We start from the raw sequence: 25,308 nt of genomic DNA, 5'->3' as shown, positions 1-25,308 counted from the left end.
CCCACAACTCCCTCTGAAGTTTGCTGCATTATTAGAGGCTTTAACAATCAAATCTCCATCTATCTCAGCCCATGCTTCTTTTACCCGCAAACACAGTAGAGGCAAATCCGGAGCCTTCATATTCCCTCCCTTCGTAAATGATTTCCCTCCTTCCATCATCCAGTCATTCCATTTCTTTCTTATATTGTCTTTAAATGGCTTATTAATGGATACGTCAAGTGGCTGAACGACGCTAGTCAAGCCAGCTGGAATGATTGCTGTATCGGTGTTCAATTCGCGAACAGCTTTCACAACAGAATCCACTCGATGTTTCATGATTCGGTTGTTAAGGTCTGTATTCGATCGTTGTTATGTGTTAGGGTACTTGTTACGTGTTGGGTACTTGTTAAACTTGTTTGAAAACCTAGCCTAGTGGCATCTGGTATCTCAAAAAAGTGATTCGCATGATACATGAGATATATGATAAAATCATGTTTTGGGGACGAAAATTTAGGGGTCGCATGATACGTGAGATCGTAGGATACGCGAGTATATACGGTAATTAAACCTAGTGGAATCTTGATATGAACACCAAAGAATAAATACAGACACCAACTTCTAGTTACTGTTTTTCCACCAGCTTCTCTCAGAGGATTGTAAAACTGTGGAATTTGCTACCTTGGAAAGCTGTGGAAGCTGGGACATTGAATAAATTTGAGACAGAAATCGACAGTTTCTTGAGCAATAAGGGGATAAGGGGAGCGGGCGGGGAAGTGGAGCTGAGTCCATGATCAGATCAGCCATGATCTTATTGAATGGCGGAGCAGGCTCGAGGGGCTGTATGGCCTACTCCTGTTCCTATTTCTTATGTTCTTATGTTCAATGACACAAAGTAATTCGATGATGATACCATCAACTAAACTGAAAGATAAACCACTGTTGCTACAACATACAAGCAGGAGTTGGTTTTCAGCTTGTGTACTGAGCCTATATTTATAACAAGGTGTGTAAGTATGCACATTAAATACACAAACTCACCCCTTCTTCCTGATTGGTCCCTGCTAAGCACGTGCTGGATAATACCACATGGTTAGCACAGACCAAATCAGATCCATGGCTTGTAAGAAAGGTTACTTGGAAACAACTCTGGAACCAAATCATTATGAGAAGCACCATGGGAAATCATTTACACATGTCTAAATAAATTTCATGTTAATTGAAGAAAGAGGAAACTCATCTCCATTTACTCAAATGACAATGTTAATCAGATATTAATGACCTTTACGGTAAATACACCTCAGACAATAATTTGAGAAAAAATGTGATCAATGATTAAATATGAATGAGCCAAAATGATACAACACAGTACAGCAAAGTCTGTACAAGCTAAATTACATTTTCTTATTTTTATAGTTTATTTTTTGAAGTATGCTTACTCTGGATTGCAGGATGCAATGATGGCTGCCAGAGTTACGAACAATGACAGCCACGAAAAAGGCCCACTGGTTCATCCTGCCTGCCTCTCAAAATTGGGATACCTTAATGTATCACAATATATACACCTCAAACCATGTGATCTCCCAGGAGAGGCAAAAAAAGCTGAAAGTCCAGGCCTATTTGGGAGGGGGAAATCTGGTAAATTCCTCTCCAACTCCCCTAGGCAATCTGAACTAGTCCAGGGGATCACTCTGGCCCTTTGATTTGAGCAAAAAAAAAGCCTTCATCTCAAAAATGACTTCCTCAGTAGGACTAATTTTATTAATCTAGCTATCCATTCAAATTAAATGCAATCACTCAGTTGACTAGGTTACATGTGACATTAATGACTCAGTATACGACCATTGTAAAACTATTGCATTTTGCACTGTTTCACTATAAATGCATGTACCTCCAAACCAATATATATCAAGCTAGCTATGCAGAATATGTCAAAACAGACAAAATTCACATTTTGATTAAGATTTCAACAGTTGTTGTTTCTCATCTGTGGCATTTCAATGAAACAGCAGAGGGGTGGCATTCAGAACCCAGATTAAATCATTAATATTGGTATAACAAAAACAGGAATACCATTTTAAAAAATCAACTGCCATTTCTAAGTCCATCTCCACAAATATATTTTACTTGCTTGGTATGGATCGCAAAAATCTCAATTAATTTACCTGTAATGAACTGATTGTGAGTAACTTAACAGTCCACAATCTCGTACAATTGTGAAAGACATACAAACCATGAATAGTTTCTGTGGTGTGACAATCAACTAGGAATCATTATGTCTGCAAAATCACAAGACACTTAAAAAAAAACCTAGAGAGTATTATTTTTTTTTTATTCCTAAATTATTCAAGTCAGTATTTAATAATCCACCAGAATTTCAAGAACACAATGGAAAGAGGAATTATAGATAGCTCTGGTTGATTAGAATGAAAATGGTTTTAAACACCATATGCAGGAGATCCAAGGAAATTGGTATACTTTTACAGAATTGGAAGTAGAAAATTCTATTTGGAATACAGCTGAATAATATTCAAAAAGTTCTTACCATATAAGATGCAAAGATTAGAACCCGTTTGTGTTTTCCACATGGCCACTGGGGGTCATCAAGAAGATTAGGATCATATTCTATTAAATCTCCAGTTTCACTACCTATATGATGACAGAATGCAACACAGGCCTGAGACATACATCTTTATTTTTAGACACCCATTATGCAGTACTGTATACAAGCTTAACATTGTCAGAATAATTGGCTTGGAGCATAATGCACACTAACAGCTGGATGTTCAGACAAGAGAAAATCTCCAGCATTTAGGAGGCAAATCAACTTAGACTATTGTACAGCCTCCCACACATTGCAAACCATGCAGTGCCATTCAAGTCTGTGTCTTCCATCAGTCTTGCCATTCAAATGTGTTTGCAGTGGGGCAGCAGATCATCAGGAAAGAGAACTATACTTAACAGGGTGGATAGAAACATAGAAAATAGGTGCAGGAGTAGGCCATTCGGCCCTTCAAGCCTGCACCACCATTCAATAAGATCATGGCTGATCATTCACCTCAGTATCCCTTTCCTGCTTTCTCTCCATACCCCTCGATCCCTTTAGCCGTAAGGGCCATATCTAACTCCCTCTTTAATATATCTAACGAACTGGCATCAACAACTCTCTGGTAGAGAATTCCACAGGTTAACAACTCTCTGAGTGAAGCTATTCACCATTTTCTACATGTCAGATAATTCTGATACGTGGTTAATGTAAATCTTGGGCTCAGACGAGGATAAAAGGTAAAGACACTAGATAATATACTTATTTCCAATCAAATGCTTTCAATAAACTACACATTTGGGAATTCAACTTTCAGTATAACTATAACAAATTGCTATTCCCAGAAGGAATTTAAAGTCTGCATTAAAAACATTGCTCATTTTTCCATTATTTTTAAAATCAGTAAAGTAACAGATTTAAAAGTTGCTCATGTAGCAAAAATAGCTATTTCTCTGGGGTTAGATATGCATGTATCTCTCAGGTTCAAGATACCTGTACAAGTACATATACAAGTCACACTTTCCATATCAATGTAATCATTGGGAAAAAAAATGGTTAAATAGTAGGTGGAATTTAGACTGTAGTTCTATACTATTCAAACACCACATTTTCCTTCCAAAAATACTTTAGACATATACCACTTATATTTTACCTAATTCCATTGCTATTGCAGCTGTTCCATGTCTTCCTGGTGTAAAATTCCGATGGATGCTATTTCGAACCTGTGATACTGAAGCTGAAATCTCGGGTATAGCTTTTGACATCACAAAGGCATTGGTTGGATAAAGGAGTTGTGCATATGAAACGGACTGTGAAACAGAAAGAAACACACAGTAAATAATGTTACACATTTTGCCCGGGTCTATTATGATGACTGAAAGATGTCATGTGAAGTTTTGTAGTTCACAGTCAAGTAATAAAATGAATTTTACAGCTGAAGTAGTAAAATAAAGTGTCACCGAATTTTTCAGATCACATTTTAACAGATACATGAAGTGTACAAAAATCAATTATTCATCTACAAATCTCCCAGTTTTTTTTTTTAACGTGCAAAACAGAAGCCACTTCACATCTCAGACAGGATAATCTAATGTAGGAATTCAGATCCATCAATACTGCTTCATGATTGAGACATTTATCAGAGCCCAGGCTTACCTTGGTTAATTGTACAAGATTGAACTCTTAGTTATTGAACTACCCCAAAACTTACAAGTATTTTTTTTAATTAATTCATCTTTCAAAATATGGAGCTACTTCATTAAAACAACTACATTTTAACGACAAAGTAAAATGAGAAACATACAAAGGCAGCTGGATTAATATGTTGGGATATTTTTAATTTTCAATTTGGACAAACACAATTGTTGTCTTGAGTTATAAACAACTCCCTACACTCTAACTCATTTTATAGACAATTTTCAATGCAGCTTATTTTAGAATACTTAAAAAATACCATGAGAATTTAGTTAGTTCTTGCACAAAAGTTATCCTAAAAGTTCGAAGAACGAGCTTATTCAGATATGGCCAGAGCTCCCAATCAGCCTAAATTTATTGTTTTACTGCCAGATTAGCAAGTAGACCAGCAATAATTTTAGATCCTGTACATATATTCTAACATTGAATAAAAATGTCTGAAAATACAAGCACCCTATACACCCTTAAAAGCTCTCACTGCCCTGCCTCATGAAATACAGATAATTGTTACCTTTCCATCTGCAGCAAGTTCAACTCCCTCAAGTCCAAGCAGCATGTCCGTTGAGGATGAAACACCACCAGAAGGATTACGTTGTCTCGGTCCTTCCAGTTTACTGTCACTGTGTGGAGAGAATGTCAAATCCAGGTTCTTACAGCAGTTGGAAAACACTGAAGATATGGATAATATTGAAGGAGTGATCTACACATATAATAGATGCAAAGTACACAATGAAAGGAACTGGTTTCCTTTATAGCTCATTCAGAAATCAAGGCTAACAGGAACCCTATTCAGATAAAGAATTTAAAAAAACTCAAACTTATCCAATTAAGTATCACAAAGCAACTAGAATTTTGAACATCAGTTATTCATTGGCTGTTTCACACTTAATAAACCTAAATTAATTTTGGGGGGAACTGCAGTTTACCAAAATAAACTTTCCAAACACTATGCTCAAGCTGAAACCAGATCACAAGGCTTTTTCCTGATAATGAAGAAAACAATACACAATTTTCCTATGGGTCTGCCAGCTATAATTTTCCATTCTACCCATTGCAGACTTGTGGAATGTCTATTACCGTTTCCTCTTCAAAGCATCCGTTCCCATCGCAGTGGCCCCATAAATTACAAAAAAAGGACGACAACAACACACTATTTATGAATGCAACTCCCCCTCAGTATAAAATGGTTGCTAGCAGGATCAAAAATGAGAACGTCTAAAATATTAATGCAATTAATAACTACCATAGAAAGACAGACTTGCATTTATATAGCGCCTTTCACAATCTCCGGTCGTCCCAAAGCGTTTTATAGCCAATGAAGAACTTTTGAAGTGTAGTGACTGCTGTAATGTAGGAAACTTGCACACAGCAAGGTCCCACAAATAGCAATGTGATAATGACTAGATAATGTGTTTCAGTAATGTTGATTGAGGAATAAATATTGGCCTGGACACCAGGGATAACTCCCCTACTCTTCTTCAAAATTGTACCATGGGATCTTTTACGTCCACTTGAGAGAGCAGACGGAGCCTCAGTTTAACATCTCATCCGAAAGACAGCACTGCCGACAGTGCAGCACTCCCTCAGCCTAGATTTTTGTGTGCAAGTCTCTGGAGTGGGACTTGAACACAACCTTCTGACTCAGAGGCGAGAGTGCAACCAACTGAGCCACAGCTGACACTCACCAATGACCTCAAGTGTTGCATTGCATTTTGGGCATTGAATGCAGAATACTGTGGAACCTAAAAGGCCTGCAGTTCCAGCAGCATCCCACCACTGGTGCTGCTGCCAGCTTAACAGCATCAGCAGAACCAGTTAGCGGTTTAAGTTCAGCTGCACTCAGGCTGCCTCTTCACAAAATATACAAAATGTTGGTCAATTTTTATCCAGATAGTGCAAAAGAAAAACCCTCACTTTACACTGCAAAATGCACTAACTCATATGCACACAGCAGTAAAGGAAATTTATCAGTTTAGACTTTGTCGGTACCAACAAATCACCATTTCAAACTGCTGCAAATCTAGATGATAAGCAAGTCAGTACATAGAAACACAGAAAATAGGTGGAGTAGGCCATTCAGCCCTTCTAGCCTGCACCGCCATTCAATGAGTTCATGGCTGAACATGCAACTTCAGTACCTCCTTCCTGCTTTCTCGCCATACCCCTTGATCCCCCTAGTAGTAAGGACTTCATCTAACTCCCTTTTGAATACATTTAGTGAATTGGCCTCAACTACTTTCTGTGGTAGAGAATTCCACAGGTTCACCACTCTCTGGGTGAAGAGGTTTCTCCTCATCTCGGTCCTAAATGGCTTACCCCTTATCCTTAGACTGTGACCCCTGGTTCTGGACTTCCCCAACATTGGGAACATTCTTCCTATATCTAACCTGTCTAAACCCGTCAGAATTTTAAATGTTTCTATGAGGTCCCCTCTCATTCTTCTGAACTCCAGTGAATACAAGCCTAGTTGATCCAGTCTGTCTTGATAGGTCAGTCCCACCATCCCGGGAATCAGTCTGGTGAATCTTCGCTGCACTCCCTCAATAGCAAGAATGTCCTTCCTCAAGTTAGGAGACCAAAACTGTACACAATACTCCAGGTGTGGCCTCACCAAGGCCCTGTACAACTGTAGCAACACCTCCTTGCCCCTGTACTCAAATCCCCTCGCTATGAAGGCCAACATGCCATTTGCTTTCTTAACCGCCTGCTGTACCTGCATGCCAACCTTCAATGACTGATGTACCATGACACCCAGGTCTCGTTGCACCTCCCCTTTTCCTAATGTGTCACCATTCAGATAATAGTCTGTCTCTCTGTTTTTACCACCAAAGTGGATAACCTCACATTTATCCACATTATACTTCATCTGCCATGCATTTGCCCACTCACCTAACCTATCCAAGTCACTCTGCAGCCTCATAGCATCCTCCTCGCAGCTCACACTGCCACCCAACTTAGTGTCATCCGCAAATTTGGAGATACTACATTTAATCCCCTCGTCTAAATCATTAATGTACAGTGTAAACAGCTGGGGCCCCAGCACAGAACCTTGTGGTACCCCACTAGTCACTGCCTGCCATTCTGAAAAGTACCCATTTACTCCTACTCTTTGCTTCCTGTCTGACAACCAGTTCTCAATCCATGTCAGCACTACCCCCAATCCCATGTGCTTTAACTTTGCACATTAATCTCTTGTGTGGGACCTTGTCGAAAGCCTTCTGAAAGTCCAAATATACCACATCAACTGGTTCTCCCATGTCCACTTTACTGGAAACATCCTCAAAAAATTCCAGAAGATTTGTCAAGCATGATTTCCCTTTCACAAATCCATGCTGACTTGGACCTATCATGTAACCTCTTTCCAAATGCGCTGCTATGACATCCTTAATAATTGATTCCATCATTTTACCCACTACTGAGGTCAGGCTGACCGGTCTATAATTCCCTGTTTTCTCTCTCCCTCCTTTTTTAAAAAGTGGTGTTACGGAACATCTTCTGTGTAATCAGTGCTCCATTCTCAGCAGAATCAATGCAGCACATAGCAGTTAAGGTAGACTGGGTCCAGAAATCGGTACGCAGAGATATGCAGATTAAAACACACTTGTACAATGTGTGGGTTAAATCGATTTAAGCAGCATTTTTTAATTTTAACTAAATTTATGACAAGCTGACCAGACTATAAAGTGTCAAACTCGGATGGATCATTCTAATTTGAGACGAGATGGGATGTGTAAATTTAAAAGATAATGGGCTTGGATTTGCGGGCGAATGCCTCCGAACCATTGGTAGTCACGGAGGTTCGTAGATTCACGCTCTTGGATCTCTATCCGTATGCATGTGTAAAGGGCCACATATCCCAAGGCACATGCGGTTTGCAAGCACCCCGAGGATCACATGGGCCAGACCAACCAATCAAAAAGGGGATCCCCATTATGCTTATGGTGTTCCATTTACGTATGGAATCCCCATGAGCATGAATAGGAATCCCCTAAAAAATACAATTACACAGCACTTAAATAAAAATAAATCATTACATGTTCAAAATGAACTAAAATACAATTGAATTAAACATTTATTTTTTTGAAAAATGAACTAAAATGTTTTAAAGGGGCTAAAAATAACCTACAATTAATTTTAAATGTTTTTAATGTTTAACTAAGTAGTAAAAGAAGGATCTTCTTTTACCAACTCTTACGCTGGTAAAAGAAGGCGCAAGAGTTTCACGAGCGTTTTCTGGGCAGAACTCGCCGCTAGCGAATGCTCATGTTCCGTGGATGCAGTGGATCTGTCCAGCTGCGTACGCCCCGGAAAATCCAGGTCTATCGTTTGAGAAATTAGATAAAAGACAACCTTTTTAAAAAGACCACAAATAGGAACACTTTTATCTGGTCATTAGTATTTTTGTAATTGGCAAAGAAAATCAACCATAATGGTGACATGACAACTATAATACTCCCAATATTCATATACCCCCTCTGGTCTGTACTTGTACAACTTTGATTTTGTCTACCATTTGTACACTCTGATTCACACTGATCTTCATGAATCGCCAACAGATACCTCACTTTAAACAACTACTAATTAATGTAGCTTAGAAGAATGAGCTAGTTTCAAGGTGATCCCGGATATGTGAAATGGAGTAAAATTCTCAAATATGCAAGAGGACAGAAATACTAAGCAGTCATAAAAGGGGTGTAATGGAAGACAGAACAGTTTAAACTGGGATATCCGGTTATGTTATTCATGATCAAAGATTAATTACCAAATCATACAAATATTAGAAGAAAAGTTGTGACCAAAATTACATCTAAATGATTCCAATGTAGTGGGCAGTTCACCCACCAGTTCATAGAAGGGGCATGAAAAGTAGTTCACGCCATGTTATGTCATGAACAAGAGATAAATTCAACCTTTTTCCAAGAGTTGAATTTACAGACAATGGCTTAATACATTCATTTCTCATTTATAATCACAAACTAGATCTGAACAGATTTTAATTTTTTTTTATATAAAGTCCTGCTTGTAACTACAAATGCCACAGCCTTTTTCAAATTGGAATTTATGAAATTTTGAAGGAGTTTTATTCCAAATATCACATTCCTGACAGTATATATACTGGTGGGTCCCACAGCTGAAAACCAGCAAGGGAAAAGCATTCATTACCTGTCAATTTTTAATGGGCTTGGTAAAGTCTATAATGCCTTCTTACGTTTTGATGGTTTTGGCTTTGCAAACTTAACAGTATAAATTAGGTATTAAGGTCCAAACTGACTACGAAATGGAGTGAGACTACCTTCTCCCTCTACTCTGGTTGGCACCTCTGGTGTCAGCTCAGGACCGGAATCAGGATTCAGGCTGCAGTTACACAATGAACTGCAGTGACAGTGCAAAGCAAAGTTGCTTTACACTGATGCTACAAGAGTGGTGTGAAAGACCCTTGGATTGAATTGGATTTCACTTCTGTAATAAAGAAGTTATAAAGAAAGTGATGATTTTATCCAGTACAACAGAAAATTCCAACTTTCGAATTCAGTTTAAAACAAAATATTCTTACCTATTCTGATTACATTCTCCATAAGGCAGTACAGAAAAAGCTGAGCACAGTGATCTTTTCGCACAGATGAGAACTATCCTTAAATGAAATCAAGAAAATCGTGAATTAGTTCACAACTGCACAAAGGGCTACATGTAGCAGTAAATAATTAAGTGTAATCTTTACACACCATGACCTGAAGACTATTCAGGGGAAAAATATTTTACAGCAGAATATGTAGCCGACAATAGAATATCCTGCAACTTGTCCACACTATAACAACACCATTCAGTTTCAGCATTCACGAGTTATGTGTTGGTCTGACCACATTGTTTAAACATACTTGGATATGCAAGTTGTGCTCGAGTGCTGGAGAGTTGGCTGGTTTAACACCACTGCTTAGAGTGGAAAGGGATAAACCAGGTAACAATATGCAAGCCAGCCTAACCTGCATATGTATGCTCCAAAATAAGGATACAATTATTACTCACTTAGGTTTAGTTAAGGGCAGCCAGCACAGATTTGTAAAAGTCAAGTAGTTTAATAGAGCTCTTTGAGGAAATGATACAGTGTAGTGATGCCGGAAATTCAGTGGATGTCGTGCATATGGATTTTGAAAAGAAGTTTTGATAAGGTGCCTTGATGACATTAAGCCAGGGATGTGGTAGCCTCGATAGGTAGTTACAAGACAAAAAGCCAAAAAATAGCGATTAATGGAGGTTTTTCAGACTGGAGAGGGGTAAATAACACTGTACTTGAGGGGTCAGTGTTGAGACCAATGCTCTTAATATATATGATCAGGACTTTAGGTTCACTGTGACGAGGACTTCTGAAGTACAAATACAGGTTAGTAGATTGGATAGATAGATGTCATATGAAATTTAATGTGGAGAAGTGTGAGGTAAATACATTTATTAGTTAGGCTGCAGTTGGAATAGTATATTGTTTTCTGCGCCTTACTGTGGGGCAAGGAGTTATGGCCATGGAGAGTGCAGAAAAGATCCACTATAATATCATGGACGAGAGCTTTTATTAGGAGAAACTACAGAAACTGGAGCTCTTTTTATTAGAAGAAAGGCTATGAGGAGATTAGATAGAGATGTCGAAAATGATGAGATTTTGGTTAGGCAAATGAGGAATGTATTTCCATTGGGTGGTGAATTGGTAACTACAGGGCAAAAATTAAAGATCACAAAAAAAATGCAAAGAGGGGTTAAGAGAGTTTAAAAAAAATAAATACAGAGAGGGTTGTTAGGATATGGAATTCACCATCAAAAACAGCATTGGAAGCAGAATCCAGAATAGCTTTTCAAAAGGACTGAATAAATATTCAAAAAACAATTAAAACTAAGGGTACAGGTCTTAGTGCATAGCTTTTCCAGAGAGTAGGTACAGCTGTGAAGGGTTGAATGACTTCCTTCTGAGCTGTAAAACTCTACGATTGGGATATGTTTTCTACATTCTATGGTCACTTGACCAGTGTTCTGTTTCTGCCTTGGAAAGGAGTACTATTTAAAAAATATAATTAGAAGTACATGAGATGCAAAAATATATCCCAATGAGGGGGAAAAACTGTAAGAGAAGGGGTAACCATCCATGGCTAACTAAGGAAATAAGGGATGGTATCAAATTGAAAACAAGGCCATACAATGTGGCCAAGACTAGTGGGAGGCCAGAGGATTGGGAAACTTTTAAAAGCCAGCAAAAAACAACTTAAAAAAAATGATAAAGAGAGGGAAGATAGATTATGAAAGTAAACTACCACAAAATATAAAAACAGATAGTAAGAGTTTCTACAGGTACATAAAAAGAAAAAGAATGGCTAAAGTAAATGTTGATCCCTTAGAGGATGAGACTGGAGAATTAATAATAGAGAACAGGGAAATGGCAGAGACGTTGAACAAATATTTTGTATCAGTCTTCACGGGAGAAGACATTAAAAAACATCCCAATAGTAGATAATCAAAGGGCTATAGGGAGGGATACAATCACTATCACTAATGAAGTAGTACTTGGTAAAATAATGGGACTAAAGGCAGACAAATCCCCTGGACCTGATGGCTTACATCCTAGGATCTTAAAAGAAGTGACTGCAGAGATAGTGGATGCATTGGTTGTAATCTACCAAAATTTCCTGAATTCTGGGGCGATCCCAGCAGATTGGAAAACAGCAAATGTAACGCCCCTATTTAAAAAAGGAGGCAGACAAAAAGCAGGAAACTATAGACCAGTTAGCCCAACATCTGTCGCTGGGAAAATGCTGGAGTCCATTATTAAGGAAGCAGTAGCTGGACATTTCGAAAAGCATAATTCAAATCAAGTAGAGTCAGCATGGTTTTATGAAAGAGAAATCATGTTTGACAAATTTGCTGGAGTTCTTTGAGGATGTGATGAGAAGTGTGGATAAGGGGGAATAGGTGGATGTGGTGTATTTGGATTTCCAGAAGTCATTTGATAAGGTGCCACATAAGAGGTTACTGCACAAGATAAAAGTTCACGGGGTTGGGGGTAATATATTAGCATTGATAGAGGATCGGCTAACGAACAGAAAACAGAGAGTCGGGATAAATGGGTCATTTTCCGGTTGGCAGTGACAAGTGGGGTGCCGCAGGGATCAGTGCTGGGTCCTCAACTATTTACAATCTATATTAATGATTTGGATAAAGGGACCGAGTGTAATATAGCCAAGTTTGCTGATGATACAAAGATGGGTGGGAAAGCAAATTGTGAGGACACAAAAAAATCTGCAAAGGGATATAGACAGGCGAAGTGAGTTGGCAAAAATTTGGCAGATGGAGTATAATGTGGGAAAATGTGAGGTTATCCACTTTGTAATTTGCTTTTCTATTTTTTCTGCCAATTTAAATTGAGAAAAATTGCAAAGTGTTGCAGTACAGAGGGACCTGAGGGTCTTTGTGCATGAAACACAAAACGTTAGTATGCAGGTACAGCAAGTAATCAGGAAGGCAAATAACATGTTGGCCTTTATTGCATGGGGTGGTGGTGGCAGGAAAGTGAGTATAAAAGCAAAGTCCAGCTTCAACTGTACAGGGTATTGATAAGGCCACACCTAGTTTTGGTCTCTATATTTAAGGAAGGATATACTTGCATTGGAGGTTGTTCAGAGAAGGTTCACTAGGTTGATTCTGGAGATGACTTATGAAGATAGGTGGAGTAGGTTGGGCCTATACACATTGCAGTTTAGAAGAATGAGAAGTGATCTTATCGAAACATACAAGATAATGAGGGGGCTCGACAAGGTGGATGCAGAAAGGATATTTCCACTCATAGGGGAAACTAAAATAGGGGACATAGTCTCAGAATAAGGAGTCGCCCATTTAAAACTGAGAGGAGGAGGAATTTCTTCTCTGAGGGTTGTAAATCTATGTCCCAGAGAGCTGTAGAGGCTGAGTCATTGAATACATTTAAGGTGGAGAAAGACAGATTTTTGAGCGATAAGGGAGTAAAGAGTTATGGGGAGCGGGCAGGGAAGTGGAGCTGAGTCCCTGATCAGATCAGCCATGATCTTATTGAATGGTGGAGCAGGCTCGATGGGCCAAATGGCCTACTCCAGCTCCTATTTATTATGTTATGTTCTTATATGCTTGCACCATTTGTTTAGTTAAGTCAGTGCATATCACTCCACAGTTTACCCAAAGAGACACTAATATGAAATCAGTCCTGCACATTTAAAATAATAATACATATCAATACAAAGTTAGTGTGAAGGGTATAGAGGGTGCGGAATTCTTGAACTATTTTAGACAGTATGTAGCAAGCCCAACATGAGTGGGCGGACTTGTATTTAGTTTTGGGGAATGAAGCTGGGCAGGTTGAAGGGGTATTAGTGGGAGAGCACTTGGGTGCCAGTGACCTTAATTCAGTCAGATTCAAGTTGGTTATGGATAAGGACAAGAATAGGCCTGGAATAAAAGTTCTGAATTGGGGAAAAGCTAATTTTGCTAAGTTAAGGAGTGATTTGGCCATAGTGGACTTGAAAACAGCTACTTGTGGGTAAATTAGTGTCGGAACAGTGGGAGGCATTCAAGGAGGAGATCTGGAAGGCTCAGGCCAAACATGTGCCCTGAAAGAAAAAGGCTGGGAAAAATAATTCTAGAGCCCCTTGGATGTCTAGGGACTTACAGGGGAGGATTAAGAAAAAAAGGGATGCTTATGTCATATACCAACGGCTAAATACTATAGAATCTTTTTATATTCCTCTAAAGTTAAGAGGCAAAATTAAAAAGGATATTAGGAATGCTAAGAGAGAGCAAATTCTTGGCCTGTAAAATTAAGGAAAACCCTAAGATGTTCTATAAATATATTAAGAGTAAGAGGGTAACTAAAGAAAGGGTAGGGCCTATTAGAGACCATGAGGATAATCTTTGTGTGGAGATGGAAGATGTTGGTAGGGTTCCTAACGAATACTTTGCATCTGTTTTTACAAAGGAAAGGGGCAATCGAGGAGGAGTGTGATATTCTGGATGAAATAAATAGAGAGAGGAAGTATTAAGGGGTTTAGCAGCTTTGAAAGTAGATGAGTCCCCAGACCTGGATGAAATGCATCCCAGGCTGTTGAGTGAAGTAAAAGAGGAAATAGCAGAGGCCTTGACCATCATTTTCCAGTCCTCTTTGGATCTGGGCATGGTGCTGGAGGATTGGAGGACTACTAATGTAGTACCCTTGTTTAAGAAGAGAGAAAGGGATAGGCCGAGTAATTACAGGCCTGTCAGTCTAACCTCAGTGGTGGGAAAATTATTGGCAAAAATCCTGAAAGATAGGATAAATCTGCACTTGGAAAGGCAAGGATTAACTAGGGACAGTCAGCACGGATTTGTTAAGAGAAGTTCATGTTTGATTAACCTAACTGAATTTTTTGAGGAGGTAATCAAGAGGGTCGATGAGGGTAGTGGTAACGATGTAGTATATATGGATTTTAGCAAGGCTTTTGATAAGGTCCCATATGGTCATGAAGGTTAAAGCCCATGGGATTCAGAGCAAAGTAGCAAGTTGGTTCCAAAATTGGCTTGGAGGTAGGAAGCAAAGGGCAATGATTCATGGATGTTTTTGTGGGTCCGTTGCTTTTCGTGGTATATATCAATGATTTAGATTTGAATATAGGGAGTATGATTAAGACACTAAAATTGACTGTGCGGTTGATAATGAAGAGGAAAATCATGGGCTGTAGAGGATATCAATCTACTGGTCAGATGGGCAGAGCTGGCAAATGGAATTTAATTCAGAGAAGTGTGAGGTGATGTACTTTAGGAGGTCTAATAAGGAAAGGGTATACACATTAAGCGGTAAGCCACTTAATAGTGTCGATGAACAAAGGGACCTTGGTGTGCTTGTCCACAGATCCCCGAAAGTAGCAAGCCAGGTGGATAAGGTGGTTAAGAAGGCATATGGAATGCTTGCCTTTATTGGCTGAGGCATAGACTATAAGAGCAGGGGGGATATGCTTAAATTGTATAATACTTTGGTTAGGCCACAACTGGAGTACTGCGTGCAGTTCTGGGCGCCGTATTATAGGAAGGACATGATTGCACTAGAGAGGGTGCAGAGGAGATTTACTAGGATGCTGCCCGGAATGGAGAATCTTAGTTATGAGGACAGATTGGATAGGCTGGGTTTGTTCTCATTGGAACAGAGGAGGTTGAGAGGAGACCTCATTGAGGTATACAAAATATTGAGGGGCCTGGACATAGTGGATAGTAAGGGTCTATTTCCATTAGTGGAGGGGTCTATTACAAGGGAGCATAGTTTTAAGGTGGTTGGTGGAAGGTTTAGAGGGAATTTGAGGGGAGCTTCTTTACACAGGAGGTTATGGGGATCTGGAACTCGTTGCCTGGAAGAGTGGTGGATGCAGAAACTTTCACCACTTTTGAGAGATGGTTGGATGGGCACTTAAAGTGCAGTAACCTGCAGGGTTACAGACCTAGAGCTGGTAATTGGGATTAGACTGGATGCCTTTTGTTGGACGGCGCAGATATAATGGTAAGTACTGCAGGGAATAGAATACGGCCAGGGTGATCTCCTGGACTAGTTTCAATCGCCTGGATGGGTCAGTGAGGAATTTTCCCAGATTTTTTCTCCCTAAATTAGCCTGGGTTTTTAATCTGGTTTTTGCCTCTCCCAGGAGATCACATGGCTCCGGTTGGGGTGGAGTGTAGAATGTTTCAGTATAAGGGGTGTCGCAGTTACGTGAGGTGGACTAGTTGGGCTGGGTGCTCTTTGCCTTTCCGTCATTGTTCATAGGTTTGTATGTAACCTTTAGGGCAGCTGACCAAGGGCTGTGCGGCTCTTTGTCAGCCGGCGTGGACACGATGGGCCGAAATGGCCTCCTTCTCTCTGTAAATTTCTATGTTTCTATGAAAAAGGTTGATGCTGCTTGTTGGTAAAAGGCCAAGGCCATGAGGACAAGGCACAGGGGAAGGAAGGAGTTCATAGTGGGATAGTGGCGTTGGGGGGAATAGATTGTATGGGTATGAATTATTTCCCTGAGTGGAGCTCAATGAAGTAGGGTATTGATGACATTTGTCTCTCTATTCCAAGTGTACCATTACCTGAGGAAATATGTCACACACAAATACTAACATTGAGTGTGGCATCTGGGCTGGACACAAAAATATACACATCAAGTTTGCTGTAGGTAAGCATATATCATGAAGCTTAGCTTCTTTGAAGGTGGATAAAATGTAGCAATTGTATTGCAAGAACTGCCCAAGTAGGGAAACATCTGAACATTCTAATAACAGCAAAGTTCGTATTTTGAACCTAGTTAAGGGTTCTTTCTGATAAGAGATTAAAATAAAAAAGTAGCAAGCTGAAGGTTTTAATCATTACATAAAGTAGCAATTCATCTGCTGCTAACAAAACAATCTTCACTCTCCCTGGTAATGCAGGTTTTGTTAAATGGTTGCCTATTCGGTTGAGGAAATGTCTCTAATGTAGACACCCACACAGATATGGAACATAGTCACTTAATATAAATGTCCACACTGCCATTACAAGAAAAATGGTTTGTATATGTTCTACTACCTTTTTGTACTCCGTAACCTCACTGGAATGGGATTTCTAGAATTTGTGGGCTCCAATTACGGATACATTTACCATACAAGTTTGGCATCAGTACAAAATGGTTGAAGCTTTGCACCAACATTAGTACCTATATGAATAAAATGTCAAGGCCTCAGTCTCACCCACTTCATTGCCAGGCTGGTTCCCCAACTCCAGCCTCAGGCTGCATTCACACTAGGACTTCAGTAGTGATGCAAAATAAAACTGCTTTGCATCGATACTACATTGTAGTGCATTCACACTACAATGATAAACATGAAGCCATGGCTGTTAAAGAGGAAAAGTTACACACACACACACATTTAATGAAGTGCTAAGATACACCAATCCACTAGCATCATCACTTCTCATTCAATTTGCTGAAGTTTGGTATGTTTGAAGGTTTGGTATGACTATTTTTATACAAATTACCTGCTATTTCTTGTGTCATATTGCCGCATATTTTTGATAAAGTGAACTTTCTTTGTATTTTTTGGATGGGGAGATCCTGAAGAAGTTCTACTTCTGTAAAATAAAAAAAAGTTTGTTAAATAATGGCACCAAGAGAGAGAGTTACAAGACAAGACAAGAAGCTGAGCAGACAAGATTTTCCACACGGTCAACAAAAATACCAGTCATTGAATAGAACCTCTCTTGAGGTACATAGCTGAGACACACAACTTCTGTGAACAGAAAGAGAAGCTCAACCACAAAGAAAGTGACTGATGATGTGAAACTGATTAAACGTTTGAATAACTTTTATAAAATGCTCAAGGTTTGTCCCTATGGTTTACAGTGAGATCGAAACTCATTGATGAGATATCCCCATAGTTCAAATCTCACTGTTAATCACAAATCAAAAATGCAACATTTTAAGTTATCCATAGCCAAAACTCATAATAACTCCCAGTTGTCTATTATTCTAATCAATGTACACCTTGAAGTTGATGGGGCCAGCTTTGCTCAATTTCTAATCTGTATTTTCTTGGTGATGGGTACTGTGGTAAAGGCATCCACAACATGTTAGGTAAGTGATACGTGATGTCCCCACTGAACAATCACCGTTATGTTAACTATTACCAGGAACGTCAATGCTGGTATAAAGAAGCCTCTGTAGGCTCATCAGAAAGCACCAAAATCAGACAAATTTTCATTCTCCTTTAAAAGAACTGCATTATACTTCAATCATCTTCTAAGAGTCTGGGCATGGCATACATTCCAGGTTAGAGAAGATTGCCAATTTTTTTTCTCCTCCTTCACATGCACAACATAGTTGTGTGTGTTTTAAGCAGTTCAGCTAGTGACTTGAAGAAAGTGAAACTCAAATGGTTCATCAAGGTCTTGAGATGTGTAGCTACTTATCAGCACACACAACTAATTACTGTTTCTACTTACCAGGTTAATGTTAATCTATAAACTTGTACACAAAGTACAATTGTGAGCATTATGTGCAAGTCAAATTGAAAAAGTGATATGGACATTTGACAGGTTAATGCCTGTAGCCAGCTTACAGCAATATCATAGAAAATACTAAATACCACTTAAGAGTATTACTTGGACTGCAGTTTGTGATGGCCAGGACAGGGTACAAGTAGTAATGGCTTATTACAAGTCATTTATTACACACAATTCATCAGGCAGCTGGAAGTTTTGTATACATCTACTAAAAGGAGCTAAGTACAGTAGAAGAAACCTGACCGTGCTAAATGTACAAGTGAGCCAATTAGAATAATCTAAAATAGAGATTTAAATCTCGCTGCAGCTGAATCTCTCCCAAGTGTTGTATTTTCTACCTCTTTAATAGGGTTTGTTTCCTTTCAACTGGAATTTGCATCAATCTTGCATGCATAAATGGAATCTGGCATAATGCGATCACAATATAGCTCAGCGCATAGCCATCACCTTCAGCTTTCCCCATGACCAGGGATGCAGCAGAGCTGCTTCAACTCAGCCTTTATTAACCTCAACACTACCTCCAAGTCAGACGGTTGTGGGTTCACATCCCACTCCAGCGACTTGAGCACAAAATCTAGGTTGACCCTTTAGTGCAGTACTGAATGAGTGCTGCACTGTCGGGGGTGTCGTCATTCGGATGAGACTTTCATTTCACGAGTACAGAAATCAGCCAAAATTCCCCATGGCCAGGTAACAGATTTTAATTCTTCAATCCTATTCTTAGATGAGCTAAACTAAATGAAGAACAGGGTCTATGAAAGTCTCAGGCAGTCCATTAACACACGCAATGCATTATGGTGGCAACTGTTGATGAGTTCCTTAGGCTCTACATTAAGCTAAGTGATGGACAGCTCTTTCGTGACATAATCCATAATGATTGATATTTCAACTTGTGAAATTATTATTGATACCTGGGTGGGGGGAAAGAGAAGAAACACAGGAGGTCCAGATTTAAGCGGAGGTCTACCCTGCCTCAACTTCTCTTTCAATTCCTTCAAAGTCCATTAACTATATTTAAATAATTGTTCATCCCCAAAAAGATTTACAATGTTACTCAATGGTGCTGTATCCTTGACTGGATCAGTACTTAATTTGTATTCAAAGTATTCAATTTTAAATTTTGACACAAGTAGGTTTAAATGTTTGAATTCCCTCATTTTTCACATTGAATTATATATTTTTTAGCACGTCACTTTCAGCATAAAAGTCTAAAAGTTATGACAGCAATCCTGTAGAAAATAGTTTTCTAGTTAAATTAATACAAGACAATAATACAAGCAAATATTGTACTTTACCGCCTCTGACTGTCAGCTTAAGTATGCATCATGGAAGCAGGCAAATTGCTAAAAGTTAATTTTTGACTATCTTAATGTTTTTTTAATTTCACAAAGAGCACACCATAAAAGGTTCGCTGTGATCACCAACATGCTCACACAAGGTTCTGAAAATAAAATTGGCTTGTGCATTGCATACCTGCGGCAGCTGCAAAACTGGTTTGAGTCAGTAGATTCTAGTTTGACTGGAGATTAACCCATTTTAAGAATGAGACTTTCTCCCAAACTATAGCATACAAATGGTCATTCAGAGCTGCCATACAGATGGGCTTTTGTTGTATATGCAACACTTGCAGTTTCATACTTGAAGGTCAGTTATAGAATAGTTTAGGCGTTAAAACAGCACACATGTCATTATTGCACCAAAGTGTCAGATTCATGAATTATAGATGCCTTTCTCCCTCCCCTTTCAAGATTTTCAAACAGATATACTAAAAAGGCAGAATAAAAGGGGCAAAATGAGCAGAAACTGGCCCAGCATTGCAATCAGGAGCCAACAGTGACCAGAAACGCAAACACACACTGAATCAGGGGCAAGAATATATCCTCCCCAACTCCCCCAGTTATTTATCCATGTTCGACCCCTTGGTAACAGCTGCAAATACAAGACCAGCTTCCACATGCACTCCGATGACACCCAGCTCCAACTGTCCACCACTTTTCTTGACCCTTTGATTGTGTCTGTGCTGTGCTTGTCCGATACCTGTCATGGATCAGTCATAATTTTCTCTAGCTCAGCATAGGGAAGACGGAAGCCAATCGTTGGTCCCTGCCACAAACTCCACCCCACTGTCATCGATACCATCTGCTTCCCCCATCACACACAGGCTGAACCAGACTGTTCACAACCTTTGCATCCCATTCGCCCGAGCTAAGTTTCAGATCCCATAAACAGCTCCATCACAGAAAACACATTTCCAACCCTATAACACTGCCTGCTTTGACTCTACCATAGCCCTTTCACTGCTATAACCTGGGTATAAGCCTTCATCACCTCCATTCGTCACTATTCCAATGTGCTCCTCACTGGCCTCCCATTCTGTACATTCCATAAATTCCACTTTTATTTAAGTTTGCCACTCATATCTTATCCCACACACTATCCTCACTGCCCACATATCCTCCTCATCCCGGTAAGTGCCTTGGGACTTCTTAAAAAAACATTAAAGGTGCTACATAAATGCAAGTTATTGTAGAACCTGTACTAGTCTCAAAACAATGAATACTGAAATGAGAAGCCAAACATTATCTGGTAATTGGCAGAGAATTCAAAATTCTAACCATCCTCTATATAAAGAGTATTTTTAACATCTCTTTAATTCTTTGTGATAATCTTCAACTTGTTTTTAGAATGTTTCTTCATGGCCTTATCTACCTGTGCTTGCACCTTTTAATGACACACATATCTGTACACCACCCTCTGCAGCACTACATTTAAAATCTTAACGATTCAACGTGCATTTCTCTTTCCCTGTTCTTACTTACAAAATACATTTCTTCACAGGTTTCTGCATGGAACTGTATCTCCACCAATCTGCTATTTATTCTACAGCTTCCTGCAACTTTTCACAATCCTTGCCAATTTTCCATATCACTAAATTTAATGTCAAACAAAGTTCGAGAAACTTTAGTTTACCCCATTCTTTGCATTCTAACCTCCATTCATACGGCCACATTTTGTTCAATTTTGTTTGTCACTATCTATGCCCCAAGTCTCTTTTTCACTTGTTCAAATGCTTTTGAAAATTCATATAACCCACATCCATGCATTTCCATTATCCATCCTCTTATTTCTTCAAGAGACATCTACAACAGTTGATCAAGCTGTCCGTTTCTCCCAAGTGTTAAGCAATGTCATCTTGTTTTATACACCAATAGCTTAGCAACTGAAATAAGACTAGCCAATCATTTACTAGTTTATTTCAGTCTCCGTTTTGAGAAGGGGAGTTATATTTCACACCCGAGTCCTGAGGTACAACTTTCCTTTCTATCACATTTTGGAACTCTAGTCAGAACTGCTATCATTTCTTCCATAGCTTCATTCACTGTCCTTGGATGTAAACCATCAGGTACCAGTGATGTTTAGTTTGAGCAACTTCTTTAGCATTACTTCTCTTTGAATAATAACCTCCACTAGCTGCTCTACATTCAACTTTGGTAGTTCTACAATTTCAATATCTATCTTTTTTGAAAACTGAGGCAAAGTACTTCAGTATCTCCGCCATCCCTCCATTTTCTAAGACAACCATGGCTCCTTTATTTCGTTGCAGCCCTGCTCCTACCTTGATTATCCCATCTACAAAAGTGCTTTTTATTGCCCTTTATGCTTTTTGCTAATTCTCTCACTTTTCCCTAAACACCCTTTCCATAACTTTTCTATATTCTTTATATTTGATCTGTTTTTTATGTTTATTATCTAACCTGCAGATGCTGCTTTGTGTTTCAAATTTGATTTAATCTCTTTTTTCATCAGTGGAAATCCAGCCTCAACACACACCCATTTTCCTTCTTAAAATATACTACATTTGTACCCTTTTCACCTTCTGTTTAAATATTTCCGATTGTGATTCTCTCTCCACCACCTTCCCCCACCATTTAACTTTGGTAACGTAATCTCACTACAAGTGGTTTTCTCCCACCCTCAACTTCCCTTGTACGCTGACTTAAAAAAACAACTTTTCTATTCTTACACTGAACCTAATTATATTGTGGTCACTACTTCCCAAATATTCCCCTATTTCTAGGTTGCCTATTTCACTCCCCACAACCAGGGTTGGAGAAGCAACATATTGACTGAATAAACAGCCCTAAACACAGTTTAAAAAAGAAATCCCCAGCCTCATGCATCTCCTACAATTGTAACTCTATTGTGAATACCTAGCTCTCTAATCTGTAATTATAAATACCCTGTATCCTCAATTTTCTTTTCACTGTCCAGCAGTCTAATACAGAGTAATGCAACCAATTCCTCAGCTCAATCCGAAGGGATTCTGTTTGGACGATTTCTCTATTTAAATCCTTATGCGCTATTGCCTCTAATTAATAGCACTCTTCTCAGTCGCTGTTCCTTCTGAAAGTTTCATACCGAGGTATATTTAAAGGTCAGAACTGACTCAGTTGCCGCAATGTTTGTTATTGCTACAATGTCATGATTTTTCTATTTTAAATAAATGACTTGACCTCCATTTTTAAAATTACATTCTTGGCCATTAATATATATTTTGGTTTGGATTTTCTTCATCTGATCATTTTCTCCTTTTTTGGGGCTTTGTTTTTGGTTTCTTGATCCCTCTCCCTGGCAACTGTTTGAGACTGAACCAGGCTGTTCGCAACCCTGGTCTCATTTGACCCCGAGATGAGCTTCCAACCACATATCTGTGCCGTTACTAAATTCGCCTATTTCCACCTCCATGACATTACACGACTTCGCCCCTGCCTCAGCTCATCTGCTGCTGAAACCCTCATCCTTGCCTTTGTTACCTCTAGACACGGTTATTCCAATGCACTCTTGGCCAGCCTCCCACGTTGTACCTTCTGTAAACATGAGGTCATTCAAAACTGTGCTGCCCATGTCCTAACTTGCACCAAGTCCTGTTCATCCATCACCCGTGCTTGCTACATTGATTGTCTCCCGGTTAAGCAATGTCTCGATTTTAAAATTCTAATCCTTGTTTTCAAATCCCTCCATGGCCTTGCCCATCAACAGGGCTGTGCCTTCAGTTGCCAAGGCCCTAAACCTCTCTGCCTCCCTTTCCTCCTTAAAATCTACCTCTTTGACCACGCTTTTGGTCATCTACCATAATATCTCATGTGGCTCGGTATCAAATTTTGTTCGATAACACCCCAGTGAAGCGCCTTGGGATGTTTTACGACATTAAAGCTGCTATAAGAACATAAGAATTAGGAACAGGAGTAGGCCATCTAGCCCCTCGAGCCTGCTCTGCCATTCAACAAGATCATGGCTGATCTGGCCGTGGACTCAGCTCCACTTACCCACCCGCTCCCCAGAATCCTTAATTCCCTTATTGGTTAAAAATCTATCTATCTGTGATTTGAATACATTCAATGAGCTAGCCTTAAGTGCATCCTTGGGCAGGGAATTCCAGATTCACAACCCTCTGGGAGAAGAAATTCCTTCTCAACTCGGTTTTAAATTGGCTCCCCCGTATTTTGAGGCTGTGCCCCCTAGTTCTAGTCTCCCCAACCAGTGGAAACAACCTCTCTGCCTCTATCTTGTCTATCCCTTTCATTATTTTAAATGTTTCTATAAGATCACCCCTCATCCTTCTGAACTCCAACGAGTAAAGACCCAGTCTACTCAATCTATCATCATAAGGTAACCCCTCATCTCCGGTATCAGCCGAGTGAATCGTCTCTGTACCCCCTCCAAAGCTAGTATATACTTCCTTAAGTGGGGACCAAAACTGCATGCAGTACTCTAGGTGTGGCCTCACCAATACCCTGTACAGTTGCAGCAGGACCTCCCTGCTTTTGTACTCCATCCCTCACGCAATGAAGGCAAACATTCCATTCGTCTTCCTGATTACCTGCTGCACCTGCAAACTAACTTTTTGGGATTCATGCACAAGACCCCCAGGTCCCTCTGCACCGCAGCATGTTGTAATTTCTCCCCATTCAAATAATATTCCCTTTTACTGTTTTTTTTTCCAAGCTGTATGACCTCACATTTTCCGACATTGTATTCCATCTGCCAAACCTTAGCCCATTCGCTTAACCTATCTAAATCTCTTTGCAGCCTCTCTGGTGTCCTCTACACAACCCGCTTTCCCACTAATTTTTGTGTCATCTGCAAATTTTGTTACACTACACTCTGTCCCCTCTTCCAGGTCATCTATGTATATTGTAAACAGTTATGGTCCCAGCACCGATCCCTGTGGCACACCACTAACCACCGATTTCCAACCCGAAAAGGACCCATTTATCCCAACTCTCTGCTTTCTGTTAGCCAGCCAATTCTCTATCCATGCTAATACATTTCCTCTGACTCCGCGTACCTTTATCTTCTGCAGTAACCTTTTGTGTGGCACCTTATCGAATGCCTTTTGGAAATCTAAATACACCACATCCATCAGTACACCTCTATCCACCATGCTCGTTATATCCTCAAAGAATTCCAGTAAATTAGTTAAACATGATTTCCCCTTCATGAATCCATGTTGCATCTGCTTGATTACACTATTCCCATCTAGATGTCCCGCTATTTCTTCCTTAATGATAGCTTCAAGCATTTTCCCCACTACAGATGTTAAACTAACCAGCCTATAGTTACCTGCCTTTTGTCTGCCCCCCCCCCCCCTTTTTAAACAGAGGCGTTACATTTGTTGCTTTCCAATCTGCTGGTACCTCCCCAGAGTCCAGAGAATTTTGGTAGATTATAACGAATGCATCTGCTATAACTTCCGCCGTCTCTTTTAATACCCTGGGATGCATTTCATCAGGACCAGGGGACTTGTCTACCTTGAGTCCCATTAGCCTGTCCAGCACTACACCCCTAGTGATAATGATTATCTCAAGGTCCTCCCTTCCCACCATTCCCGTGACCAGCAATTTTTGGCATGGTTTTTGTGTCTTCCACTGTGAAGACCGAAGCAAAATAATTGTTTAAGGTCTCAGCCATTTCCACATTTCCCATTATTAAATCTCCCTTCTCATCTTCTAAGGGACCAACATTTACTTTAGTCACTCTTTTC

General features: G+C 39.6%; 1 protein-coding gene across 1 annotated transcript in view; it reads right to left on the bottom strand.

The window, feature by feature from the left end:
• The window catches only part of LOC139277085 (CDK5 and ABL1 enzyme substrate 2-like), a 51,264-nt gene that overhangs the window by 11,011 nt on the left and 14,945 nt on the right, over positions 1-25,308 (bottom strand). The window contains exons 2-6 of the mRNA XM_070895097.1: positions 17,241-17,333; positions 9,771-9,848; positions 4,728-4,836; positions 3,675-3,831; positions 2,522-2,625 (exon numbers count right to left, since the gene is read on the bottom strand). Of these exons, the coding sequence (XP_070751198.1) occupies positions 2,522-2,625; positions 3,675-3,831; positions 4,728-4,836; positions 9,771-9,848; positions 17,241-17,333 (541 nt within the window). The remainder of the gene's footprint in view (positions 1-2,521; positions 2,626-3,674; positions 3,832-4,727; positions 4,837-9,770; positions 9,849-17,240; positions 17,334-25,308) is intronic.

Source organism: Pristiophorus japonicus, chromosome 12 (assembly GCF_044704955.1).
Source record: "Pristiophorus japonicus isolate sPriJap1 chromosome 12, sPriJap1.hap1, whole genome shotgun sequence".
In the NCBI taxonomy this organism is placed as follows: domain Eukaryota; kingdom Metazoa; phylum Chordata; class Chondrichthyes; family Pristiophoridae; genus Pristiophorus; species Pristiophorus japonicus.
The sequence above is the reverse complement of the archived record's forward strand: the minus strand, read 5'-3'. Positions and strand labels throughout refer to the sequence as shown.